The 13,116-nt window shown below is 38.6% G+C and overlaps 1 protein-coding gene across 2 annotated transcripts in view; it reads left to right on the forward strand.

Annotated features, from left to right (window-relative positions):
• The first annotated feature begins 10,629 nt into the window (after positions 1-10,629).
• SGCG (sarcoglycan gamma) overlaps positions 10,630-13,116 on the forward strand; it is a 150,771-nt gene continuing 148,284 nt past the window's right edge. The window contains exon 1 of one of the 2 annotated variants that reach the window (XM_004774342.3): positions 10,630-11,254. In XM_004774342.3, coding sequence (XP_004774399.1) covers positions 11,201-11,254 — 54 coding nt within the window. In that variant the 5' untranslated portion in view covers positions 10,630-11,200. The remainder of the gene's footprint in view (positions 11,255-13,116) is intronic. The other variant, XM_004774340.3, reaches the window with a different exon arrangement.

Consider the following 13,116-nt stretch of genomic DNA (forward strand, 5'->3'; position numbering starts at 1 on the left):
TACTAGAAACTTATTCTCTTATTTAACATTCAGAAAGCAAAGCAAAGAATAAAAAAGAGAAATGTTTGACTTCATATATCCAAGAAAATAATTAGTTGCATATTCTTCAAAACTTTTGCACTCACTGAGAGAGGCACATTTATTTTTTAAATAAAAATTGTTATTCTATAAGATTGCTCTATAGTTGATTTTTCATCTTTTAATTTTTCTTTCTCTTTTAATATTTAAAAAAACTTTAACATGTTTCATTTGTTTCATTATTTCCTTCATTTTTCCCCTCAAATAACTAAAAATAATCCTATTTTTGGTGATTTATGACTTTGAAGTTATATAACTAATTTTATTCTAATGATTTTATCATTATAAAAAATTACATTCTTCTGTCACCATGAGGAATAAATCAGTTTTTGTAGACTCTCCCAAAGAAACAGAACTTTGTCATATTCTTATTCCCTTCACTAGTCTCTTTCAATGTATAATAGTTTTCTTCAATATTCAATATTTCTAGATATGATACATGGTGGTATAGTTTTATAGTCTTCACACATTTGAAAATATACCTTTTGCTGTTTGACATAAATGTTATATTAGCAGAAGTCAAATTCTACTAAATCATAAACATGAAAATGTGTTTGTTATCTGCCAATATTTAATATTAACCAAAAAAACCTAAAGTAAAGCTGATTCCAACTCCTTACTAGCCATTTACATTTATTCCCAATTATTGTCAATAAATCCTCTTTTTTATTTAAGTATAGTTGACGTATGTATTATATTAGTTTCAGGAGTACAACACATTAATTTGACATTTATATGCTTTATGAAATGCTCACTACGATAAATGTAGTCACAATCTGTCACTATACAAAGTTATTACAGTATTATTGACTATATTCCCCATGTTGTACTTTACATCCGTGTGGCTTATTTAATTCAAAGTTTGTTTTCGTTATTTAGTTTTTTTTTTAATTATGATCTCTTTAGTTCTACTTTAAACGTGGTAAAATTTTAAGTAAATATCCACAACTTTCTTCATTTTAAGAGAAACTTTCTCATTTTTTTCCCACTGCTGCATCTCTTCCTCCTTTAGGTCCATCTTCCTTCTCCTATTCCCATTATGGACTTACTGTATCTTCCAGAATCTGTCACCTAAGTAGTTTGCCTTTCCTTCCCAAATTACTCTTTATTTCTTTTACTTCCATGTTATGAGAAGAATTTTTCTTTTATTCAGTCATGCATAGATTCTTTTTTCCTTTTTACTTACGTGCTGGTAATACTTGAACTCATCACTAATTCAAAGACTTTAGGCCTGTCTTTTGGTTGGTTAAGTTTAATTTTTTTCAGATAGGCATAATTGAGACCTATTAATGCTCAAATAATTCCTCATGCTAAGTGACACAGAAAAGGATTTGATTATTTGTTTTGTGGTATTAATAGTGAATGATAGAGAAACATGAAAAAAGAAAATTTAGAAGTGAAAACAAATAAAGAAAAAATCTGAAATAAGTAAGTGGAAAAGAAAAACAGATGGTAGACAGAAGTAAAAGAAGAAAAGTTGATGGAAAGAAAAAGAATGTGAAGAGAAATCAGAAAGTAACACAAAATAGAAAAGAGTAGGATAGGGAGAGAAAGAGAAAGTTGAAATAAAAATGGCTGTTAATATAAAAAGGGAAAAGAGGAAAGAGAAGAGAGTTGAGGACTGGGAATCACATATAGTATATAACATTACTATGACTCTGGAAATTACTTTAGTACAACAATCTGTAAATTATATTAAAATTGATTAAATTAAGAGTTAGTGAAGCTTCGTGCTGGCACAAGATGAGGGCTATCATTTTAACTATTTTAAATTAAGGTTATGAACTCTAAGAAAGGGATAGGTATTGCTTCTGTGAAAAATTCAATGAAAATATACAGTGAATAAAGGATAAGAAATGTAGAAGGCAAACAGGAAAAGGACAAAAGGTCTATTATACTATTAGATAATAATTGTCAGGAATAACATATTCTGTCAGGCTATAATTATTACTTTTAGACACTAAGGCATAATTAATATACTGAAAGAATAATACACAGATAATATTAGGGACATAAAGAGTCCATTGTGTTTCAGAGTATGCCTGACTGCTCCCAACATGTTCAAGAACTGGAGAAAAATCTGGGCCATTAACTTTTATTATCACATAATGAAAATGGTTTCAATAAAGTGAAAGCAAATAGAAAATATCTAAAGAAATGTAAGGGTGCATTTCAAAGAAACGTCAAAGTCTATTGCTACATAGCAAATCATCTGAGTCATCTCTCATGGACGTTAGGAGATTAGAAAGAAAAAATAGATGTGAAAACTTTGAAAATGAAAAGCATAAATGAAACCCAAAGTTACTATGGCTAAGGAGTGAATTTCAAGAAGAAATTGGAAATGTTCACTACAAAAAATAACTGAATTGAACAAAAGGAAAAGATAAGTGAGTATGTGATCATTGCACACAGTACTTATTAATGATCGCCTATTGAAACGCTGAAAAAATTCCATTGCATTGCTCATTGATTTCATTAATAATAGTAAAAAGAAATATTTTGAAATAACTCAAGTTTATAAAAATTAAGAGTGTGTAAAGATTATCTGGAATATCCATCATCTTTGATAGGTACAGAAATATTTTTAAAGTATTCATATTTATTGTTTAATATATTTGTTATATCAATAAAATACTATAGAAAAGTATTTGGCTTTAAAGAGACATCTGTCCCTAGAATCACAACTTATAATGTGATAAGCAGATTTAACAAGAAAATCATGCAGAATATACACATACATATCCATGAATCAATTAGGGAGCTATATTTCTGAGTCAGTACCTAGTGACCTACAGAATTATGAAGTATGACCCAGCCTAAAAACCCAATGGCCTACCAAAAGAAAGAAAGTGTAATTGTTGAAAATGTAATAAACGTGTCAGTCCACATGAAATAATTTAATCAAATCCCAAACCACAATTCTTTTTGTTTCGAAATTACATAAAACTTACTGAGTTTTTAAGGTAGAAAATGAAATCTCAACAATAAAACTAGCATTATTAAATTTTTCAAAGTCTAAGGTTAATCAATACCCCACCTATGTGGTAGATTACATTATTGTGCCAAACTATTTGTTTTAGACTTTAGACTCTAAATAATTTAGGGGATTATGCACACCCCGACCTGTGACCAAGTGACCTGCAGTGTCTTGTGAGGGATAAGCATATACATTGAGACTCCACTGATATGAGGTTTGGGCAGGTGACTTCCTTTGGAACATGAACGTCCTTGGGTTGACATACACCAGGTTAAACAGGAGCTTTGAGATACATCCTGTGTTTCCATCAGCTCTCTTGACATTTTCCTTAAGGATGGCTTGCCATCAATAAGGGTTACTTCTTTAACCTGGATCCTGGAATGAGAAAACCTATGACACAGAGAAGCAGCAGCCACCCAACCAGACAATGACTGACTTACAACATGAGAGAAAAGTATATATTTTTGTAAGTCATTGCCTGACAAAAATAAATAAATAAATAACCACGTTATTAAATCCCACCACTAATATTTCTGGATCCTCCAACATACCACCAACCACTTTCTCAAACCACACCTATGCCAAGCAACCTGGACAAAATAACTTGAAAATAGTGTCAACTCAAAAGTACCTCCACCTTCTGCTTTTGAGACTTTTACGAATACAGACAAATTTCAGTCAGAAACATGAGTGGTAAATACTATGACCCTAGAATATGTAGCCCAAATATGAATCGGCTGTGACTTGTACCAATGCTTAAGTCCTCTTTCCATCTGCCAAGTATTTATTGGACACCTGGTCCCCCTTGGCCTATAAAGCAGTATGTCCCCTGTAGTCACTGTGATGCACCCGACCTGTTTTCCCCAGCTTGCATGTAATCATGTCAAGGGATGTACTTCTGACTCTCCCCCAGCTTCTGGTCCTCAGGGCTTCAGGATATCAGTGGGACCCCCTGCTGGAAGTGGGTCAACTTTGGGTCACTTAGTTACAAGGCCGTGGAGTGATTCTCCTTGGGCATAAAACCTCAGAAAGTCCCTTTTGAATAGTTTCATCATCCTTGGCCTTGAGAAAATTTTCGATACTAGATGAATAAGTGAGGAAAAAAATCAAGGTAAAACATTAATTTTTCTAATAAAGTCTAATATTCAGTTTAAGGAATATATTTTATTTTGACATAATTTATTTAACACAGGTGGACATTAAAATGACCTTTTTAATGGAAGATTAGATAGTAATAGAGCAGAAGTTATTTTTTAATGATTCTTTTTGGCAAAAGAAAAAATATAACCTCATATGTAGTCCTATATTGTTGAAATTGAAATTTTACTGTCAAAACTCCAGCCTGCACGAGTGGAGTCCCACAGTATTCTATGTGTCTAATCATTTTTTCTCAGAAGTTTGTTGAATATTTGAAAAGATCCACTACTCTCTTAAAAGCATACTACATCACATGTATATTTTAAGTTGTATGTTATGTCTGAATGTGGTATTTAAATATTATATATATATAAATATATACATGTATATGAACATGAAGCACTTTACAGCAAATGTCAGCTAATTAGGACATTCAGAAGTATCTTCTTTACTCCTTCTTGTTGGTGTAGCCACTGAAAAGTGGCCCATATTAGCAATCAAAGAAGAAAAAGATGGCCTACATCAAAAATAACTCCTAGATGCTGGAAATTGTGCTCGGTGTTTTATAAACATTAAGTTGTATATTTCTTACAACAGTCCTATGACTTAAGTTCTAATTTTTACTCTAATATTATACACTAGGAAGTGCAGGCATTAAGACTTCAAATAATTTAACAAAGGTCTTGCAGTCACCAGCAGAAAGAGATCACAACCCGTGATTTCTGGACCCAGATAGACTCTTCACATGAAACCAGGCTGCCTTTACATACTTAGGTTATTGATGTTCAGAATCATTCATTTTTTTAGAATTGACTAGAGTGATTTTAAGCACATGGAGGGCACAAGGCCTACAGGAAAGAAACACAGGCACATTCAAAACTCTAGCCTTTCTTGAGACACACCCATTAATATGGAAAACTGAACATTTAAAATTAAACAGGAAAAATGCACTTTTAAAGATTAATTTTGAAAAATAAATGTTAGGGATCGTTTTATGCAACAGTCTCAATGACAGATGAAAAGATTTGGGCCCATACATAGAGCTCTCACCATGGAAAAGATCGCTGGGTGTAGGAATTGAATTTAAATTAACCAGGACCCCTGCCACAAAGTTCAATGTTCTTTTATCACACCATGGTATCCCTCTGAGTTTTAAAGTCACAATGGATAATTCTGACACATATACGGTACCAGTTTACACATAAACACACAGAAAAAAACCCTTAGCTTATAGTCTGTCTTACGAAATATAGTGCAAAGAATAAACAAAAGAAGAAGGAGGAGGAGGAGGAGAGGGAGGAAGGGGTGGAGAGGGAGGAGGGGGAGGAGGGGGAGGAGAAGTAGCCGTTAAGAAACCCAGGAACATTATCACAGAAGTAAATATGTCAGAATGTCAGAGAGGAAATGGGTTTTATAGAAGTCACCTGAGACCTTCTTCTCATTTAGTTTTAATTACCAAAGAAGAGGGACACCTGGGTGGCGCAGTTGGTTAAGCCACTTGATGCCTTCGGCTCGGGTCATGATTCCACTGTCCTGGGATCGAGTCCCACATCGGTCTCCTTGGCGGGGAGCCTGCTTCTCCCTCTGCCTCTGCCTGCTACTCTGTCTGCCTGTTCTCTCTCTCTCTGACAAATAAATAAATAAAATCTTTAAAAAATAATAATAATAATTACCAAAGAAGAAAAGGTAAAAAGCAGGAACAATGGCTACTTGGACCTGCCTCTCTTCTGACTTCTGCCTAACATCATGGGAGTGTGTTACTATTTTTATTTACAAGCACTTTGTCTAGTAGCTTTATTCAGATATAATTAGCAGACCATACATATACACCTTACGTAACGTATACAATTAAGAGACTTTAAGGAGCGTCTGGGTGGCTCAGTTAGTTAAGCATCTGTCTTCAGCTCAGGTCATGATCCCAGGGTCCTGGAATGGAGCCCTGCATCAGACTCCCTGCTCACTGGGGAAGCTGCTTCTCTCTCTGCCTCTGCCTGCTGCTCCCCCTGCTTGTGCTCTCTGTCCAGGTCAAATAATAAATAAAATCTTGTAAAGAGAGAGAGTGACTTTTAGTATATCCACAGAGGTGTGCAAGGACTACCACAATCTCAGTAACATATTATTACCCCTCAGTGTTTTTTGGACATTTCCCATAAGTGGAATAAGACAGTGTGATCTTTTGTGACTAGTTTCTGTCACGCTGCATGTTTTCAAGGTTCATCCATATTGGAGCATGGATCAGCAGCTCATTCCTTTTTACCTCTGAATAATATTCCATTGCATGGATAGAACACTTTTTTTAAAATTCACCCATTGGTAGACAAACATCTGTTGTTTCCAGATTTGGGTTCTTCTGAATAATGCTACTGTAAACATCTGTATGCCAGTCTTTGTGTGAAAGTATGTTTTTATGTCTTTCAGTGTACTAAGAGTATTACCCCGCATCTTTGCCAACATTTGCTATTACTTGTTCTTTTTTTGTTAGAGCCTTTCTAGGGAGTTTGAATGGTATAAATGGTATCTCATTGTGATTTTAGTTTGTTATTTCCTTAATGGCTAATAATGTTGAGCATCTCTTCAGCACTTACTGGTCATTTGCATACTTTCTTTAGAGAAATATCTATTCAGATCATTTGTCTATTTTTCATTGGGTTGCTTTCTTCCTGTTTAGCTGTAAAAGTTCTTCATATATCTGGTTATAAGTTACTTGGTAGAAATATGATTTGCAATATTTTCTCCTGTTCCATATATGGTTTCTTCACTTTCTTCATGGTATAATTTGTAGAATTAAACATTTTTAATTTTGCTGAGACCAAATTTGTCTATTTTTTTTTCATTTGTTGCTTGTGATTTGCCTCACTCAAGATTACAAGGATTTACTCTGATGTTTTCTCCTGAGACTCTTTTCTTCAAGCTCCTGTATTGAGGCCTGTGATCCATTTTAAGTTAACTATTGTGCATAGTTTGAAGAAGGGAACACACTTCATTCTTTTTCATTTGTTTGCATATATCATGTAAATTCTATAATTTGTCAATATACAGTTGTTCACAGTATGCCTTTATAATCCTTTCCTATAAGGTTGATAATGATGGTCTCTCTCTCTTTTTTTTTTAATTTTTTATTTTTTATAAACATATATTTTTATCCCCAGGGGTACAGGTCTGTGAATCGCCAGGTTTACACACTTCACAGCACTCACCAAAGCACATACCCTCCCCAATGTCCATAATCCCACCCCCCTTCTCCAAACCCCCCTCCCCCCAGCAACCCTCAGTTTGTTTTGTGAGATTAAGAATCACTTATGTTTTGTCTCCCTCCCAATCCCATCTTGTTTCATTGATTCTTCTCCTACCCACTTAAGCCCCCATGTTGCATCACCACTTCCTCATATCAGGGAGATCATGTGAGAGTTGTCTTTCTCCGCTTGACTTATTTCGCTAAGCATGATACGCTCTAGTTCCATCCACGTTGTCGCAAATGGCAAGATTTCATTTCTTTTGATGACTGCATAGTATTTACCCTAAAGATACAAACGTAGTGATCCCAAGGGGCACGTGCACCCAAATGTTTATAGCAGCAATGTCCACAATAGCCAAACTGTGGAAAGAACCTAGATGTCCATCAACAGATGAATGGATCAAGAAGATGTGGTATATATACACAATAGAATACTATGCAGCCATCAAATGACGGTTTCTCTCTTACTTCCAACTTTGGGAATTTGAATCCTCTTTTTTCTTTCTTGGTCAATTTAGCCTCTGAGACTTTTTTCCCTGAGGTCCCTGTTAAGCTTTTGTCTGGTTCGCCTCTGAATATCACACTGAGTTCCGAGCCTCCACTAATTGTTAGTGGACTTCTCTGATATTTTTAAAAATACCTGCACATAAACTGTTCCACTCTTGGAACCAATTACAGTTAGCCCCTTTGCCTGGGTAACCCTTGAGGTCAGTCTCTGAGGCTTCTTCCTCCCCAGGAGGGCTCCTTTCTTTTTCCTGGTTTTCTCTATTAAGTTTCTAGCTGGTCTACCATTTATTTAGCTTTTTGCTACCATGGAGTGACCATCCTTCTCTTAGTTGCTTATTACCAAGCTCTCCAGTGTTTCTGACAGTGCCCTTAGGTATGAACCTCACCATGATCTTTTCTAAGTAAAATTGGTCTTCTTAGAGCACTTATGGCACTATGGTACAACTTTTCTTGCCCACCACACAGGACCTCTGTCCCACTGCCCCAGAGCTGGAGGCCAACAGCAAGCAGCCTTTTTCTTCATAGTGACACTTCCACTCTCTAAGCAGGGGTCTCAGGTGGAGGGCTGAAGCCCTCAGGATCCTGTTTTCCTCTCCCAACATGCAACCTCCACCCTATGAGTGAGCTGCTGTGGGGACAGTAGTAGTAGCCCAATAGTATTTTTTTTTTTTTTTAAGCCCGATAGTCTTAATTCCTCTGTACCTGGGTTGAGCTTGCACCTCATAGTGGTGGCTAGGTAGGTGGCAAGCTCCACACCTCTCAGCCACATTTGCCTGGAATATGCTCATAACGGACTGGGGCCGAAAATGGTGGAGTCCTGCCCCCCTCCCCAGGGAGAAGCCAGTATTCCAGACCCAAAACTGAGGGAGAGAGACTATCTTCTCAGCTGCACTCATTCAGATTGGACCTTCCGTGACATTGAGCTGGGAGCTGGAAGAGTGGGTTGTGGCCCAGATTTTTGTTCTTCTTACCAAGATTTAGTATATTTTCATGAGTAAATGTTCCTTTATTTGCTGTATGCCCTTGGGACAATTTCCAGAGACTTTAAGTGATTTTTTTTTTTTAAATACTAAATACTTTCATCACTTACGGTTGTTTCACTAGGGAGAGGGTGAGCGGAGAGTCTCATTTCCTTCCAATACTTTTCTTATTTGTATGTACATGTATCTCTCCTTTTTCAATTTCTATTTGTTTTACAATGTAACATATTAATTTTATGAGTATAGTATACTATATATTCAGAAATGTATATACTTTACAAATAAATACCGATGTACTGGGTTGCTCAAAATATTTTTTACTGATAAGGTGCTCAATCAAACTGAGCCTTCACACTCCATAAACAGTCCTGGTTTGTTTGGTTTTTCTTCCCTTGTACTGTTTTGGATATATTTAACTTTTCTGCCAGGAGAATTACGCCAAGGGCTCCGGATCCTCAGTGTTCTCACCATCCACAACATTGAGCTATTGTCAGTTACTTCTTTCTATGCCAACAAAAGAGATGTCCTGACTTAGATCATGTTAGTTTTGGCAATTAAAATGCATTAATAACTTCTGAATTCTTTGACATAAATATATAAACTGAAACTTTTATTAAATAATGGGGAAATTTTTAGAGCAATAATTACAGTTCTTTTCATTACAAAGTAGAAAGAAATAAAAAGAAAATGTGAAATAGAAAATGATTAATATATACTTAAGAGCACATCTCAACTTATGTCAATCTTAATTATTCTTGTGAGAGTAAAGTTTTTGAAAGAAGTGGTTGTCACTATCACATATTAGGTAGGGAATAACTAACAAAGATTTTCATTACACTTCCCTGGAAAATTGACTTATCTCCTTTTGATCTCTACCTTTGAAAAAGTGTGCTTTAATATAATCTAAGCATTGTAAACATTTCTGCCTTGCAATTATCCATTTCATTACATGAAAAATGTGTAAATTTTCTAGCATCTTTATGTTCCCATTTGGTTCCTAATACAGTAGCATATCTCCATCTAAAAAAATCATAAAACACACCAAAATGATTCTTTTGGATGAGATAATTTACCTCCAGCACACTCACCCAGCATGCTCAGATACCCGTACCATTCTCCAGACACAGAACTGCTAAAAACAAGTCACTTTCCTGCGTAGATGAGAGGGGTCCAAGTGTAATGTGGCTGTCAACCAGAAAATGAATGAAATACACAGGCACTAATAGGATAACTATATGCCATATAGACACAGTTGAGCAAACCTCCACAGGCCTTGAAAAAAAGGGGTAAAAGAGGCTTCTTAAAAGTAATGGATCGGCGCCTACTACTTGAGAGCCTGATTCCATGCTTTTGGCAACACATCTGCCCCCGCCAAGTTTCGGCAGATCCCGAGGGACGCCCCCTAGCGGCGGGACGTGGCCCTTGCTTTGATCTAGGAGGAAACCGCGGGGCTTCTGAAGCCCAAGCGGTTCTTGGCTAGAGTCCCGTCCAGTCTCTCAACAGGGACGCCCTAAACCCCTCAGATTAGGAAGGCGCAGACTGTTGTAACTGCAAGGGACTGGGAGCCCAGGTGGGAAAATTAGTTCTTCCCCCGAGCTCCAAGCCCGGGATGCCTTAAGGAGACGCAGGGCACCGAGGGGGGAAAGATGGCAGGCGCCCCCCGCGGGTAGCCCAGGAGGGGCGGGCTGCGAGCGGGCGTCCACCAGGACCCGCTCAGCGACCCGTGCGCCTGCGCGCCCGTGGGGGGCGAGCGAGGGCGGGCAGGCCGCGGTGGGCGCGACTGGACCGCCGGGACAGGCCGTCCTGGACTCGGAGGGGTGATGCGGACGCAGGGGTGCTGGCGGGGCGCGGGACAGTGGGACGCGAAGGACGCGGGGAGTCACGCCGGGGCGCCGGCCGTTGTGGGAGGGGCACAGGGGCTGGAGGGCGGGGGTCGCGGTGACGGGGCTGGAACGGGGGCGGCCGAGGGAGCCGGGCGCGCTGGCCCCGCGCGGAGGGCGTGTGCGGCCCGCTGGGGGCGCCCGGGGCTTGTCCCGCGCGCGCGCGGGGCTCCTGGGGGCGGTGCCGTAGCGGTGCCGAGTCTCCCCGGGGCGTCTGGCCTCCGCCTCCGCTCGCTCGCGCCGGGGCAGTGGCACCGGGAGCCCTGGCGGGGATGTGGGCACCCGCGGCTCGGGGGAGCGGCTCCCCCGCCCAGAAGCAGAGCTGTCGCTGCGGTCGCCGAGGAAGGAGGACGGAGCCGAGGCCCGCGCTGTCCGGACAGGAGACAGTGGTCTCATCCCGTCGGGAATGAGGGGGAATACAGTGGCCGTTTGCTCTCCGGGACCCCAAGAAGTACAGCAGGTAAGGAGAACGGTCGCGGACCGCCACTTGGTGCTCAGTTCCCCGATTTCCGGGTCCTTCCTTCTCTTGCAGCCCCCTAAACTGACCCGTTGTTAGGATCCTCTGCAGCCTTTTCCCAAGACCTCAAACCTGCCTTCCCACCCTGCTTCCTCTCCCTCTGCGCCTTCTCTGCCCCGAACAGCGTTTGCCTGCCTCATCTGCCAGCCTGCGCGGGTTCTGGGACAAGTGTGAAAGGTAGTTTAGACAGGCGGCCTCTCTCTGCCGGAAAAACTTTGCGGATCTGCACTCTGACTTAACACTTAAATAACGCGGGGGCGGGGGGAGGGTGAGGCAGAGAGAGGCAGGCATGCGAGGGGGTGCGTGTGGGGATAAGAGTGAAAATAAGAATGGACTTGTTTTCTGTAAATTGATTTTGCCGAAAACCTTGCCATGGATTGCTGACTAGTCTCTCCTTTGACATTGAGTAAGCCGAGTGGCTTCACCAAGAAGTGCAAAGTTGCACAGGGTTTACCTGCGCATTTTAGAGGGGAAACAGAGCCTTCAAATCACGGTTGGCTCCCACAGTCTTTCGCGGAATTATAACTTGATCCTCCCGCCCCCTTTATATCCACTACCCTCTGTAGTTCTCGTGGTTGGTATTTATTATTTATTTGCACGTTATTCGGTTAAACCAGAGTTAGGCAGTTGATACTTTTTAAATCACTACTGGATGGTCTGATGTTTTTAAGTAGTGGTACAATCACATACAGTTTTTTCAGCGAAGTAACAACTCATCAAATGATACCAAATGTTGTATTAAGTAGATTCTTAGTGATTACACTCTATGTGTGGTATTTTTGTATAAATGCTGCCGAGTGTTCTTTAAAACAGGTAAATCTATGTTTGTAAAGCCATGGAATTCTGTTTATTTTTCTTTTAAAGCAGATCTTTTTTTATGACTCTTCTTGTGCTTTTCTTCCTTTAATATGAGCAAGCAAAAAAAAAAAAAACCCTGAAAAACAGATTTTACAATATTATTCAAAAATATATATAAGCTGATCTCTTAATTTTGGGTGATGGAATATTTTACCAAAAGGTTCAGTGTCTCTGGTATGTGAACTTCCTTTTAGAAAAAGTGCTACCAAAGTGATTAGCAAACTGACATTCACTCCATATGTGTAAAAATATCATATAGTAAACTTTTAAAGTTATTGAAACATGTTTTCAAATACCTTGCTTTGCCAAAGTCCTTATGCTCCTTTGATAGTTAATATTTGTTGTTACTGAATCATTAGGCACAATATTCAGTAGATATTACACCTAAATCATTAATGCATGTAGTATACCTCCACTGTGGGGTTACAAGTATAGAAAAGTTGTCCTGTGTAACAATTATAATCTAGGTTATATTTCTTTAATCTTGAAAAAAACATACTGATGAACAATCCATTTAATAAATTGGACATACATAAACAGACTATAAAATAAATCAGGAACCTTTGACATTTAACAAATAATTTGCTTTTTTAAACAATTAAAATACCTCTCTGGGTGTTAATGAGGATAATAATACTCAATATATATATATGCACAGTATTACATTTTGATCAACATCATTTCATTATCTTGCATATGACCTTTTAAAATTCATCAGACCCTAATTTTGATGTTTAGTTGCTATTGTGTCCCACAAGAATTCCTAATGCCCTTTGGGTAAAATAGGCAGATATCTATGGACGTAGGTATAGGTAAGCAAAAAGGTAATGCTAATTTTATTTCTTTCTCTAGAATTGTACTGTTAGAAAATGATTTATATGACCATGATTATCATAGTATCATAACCCAAATACTTAATTTCCTAAAGACTTAGGTGGCGTTGCTTT

The sequence above is a fragment of the Mustela putorius genome, unplaced genomic scaffold (assembly GCF_011764305.1).
Source record: "Mustela putorius furo isolate JIRA1106 unplaced genomic scaffold, ASM1176430v1.1 tig00004035_pilon_pilon_pilon, whole genome shotgun sequence".
NCBI lineage: Eukaryota > Metazoa > Chordata > Mammalia > Carnivora > Mustelidae > Mustela > Mustela putorius.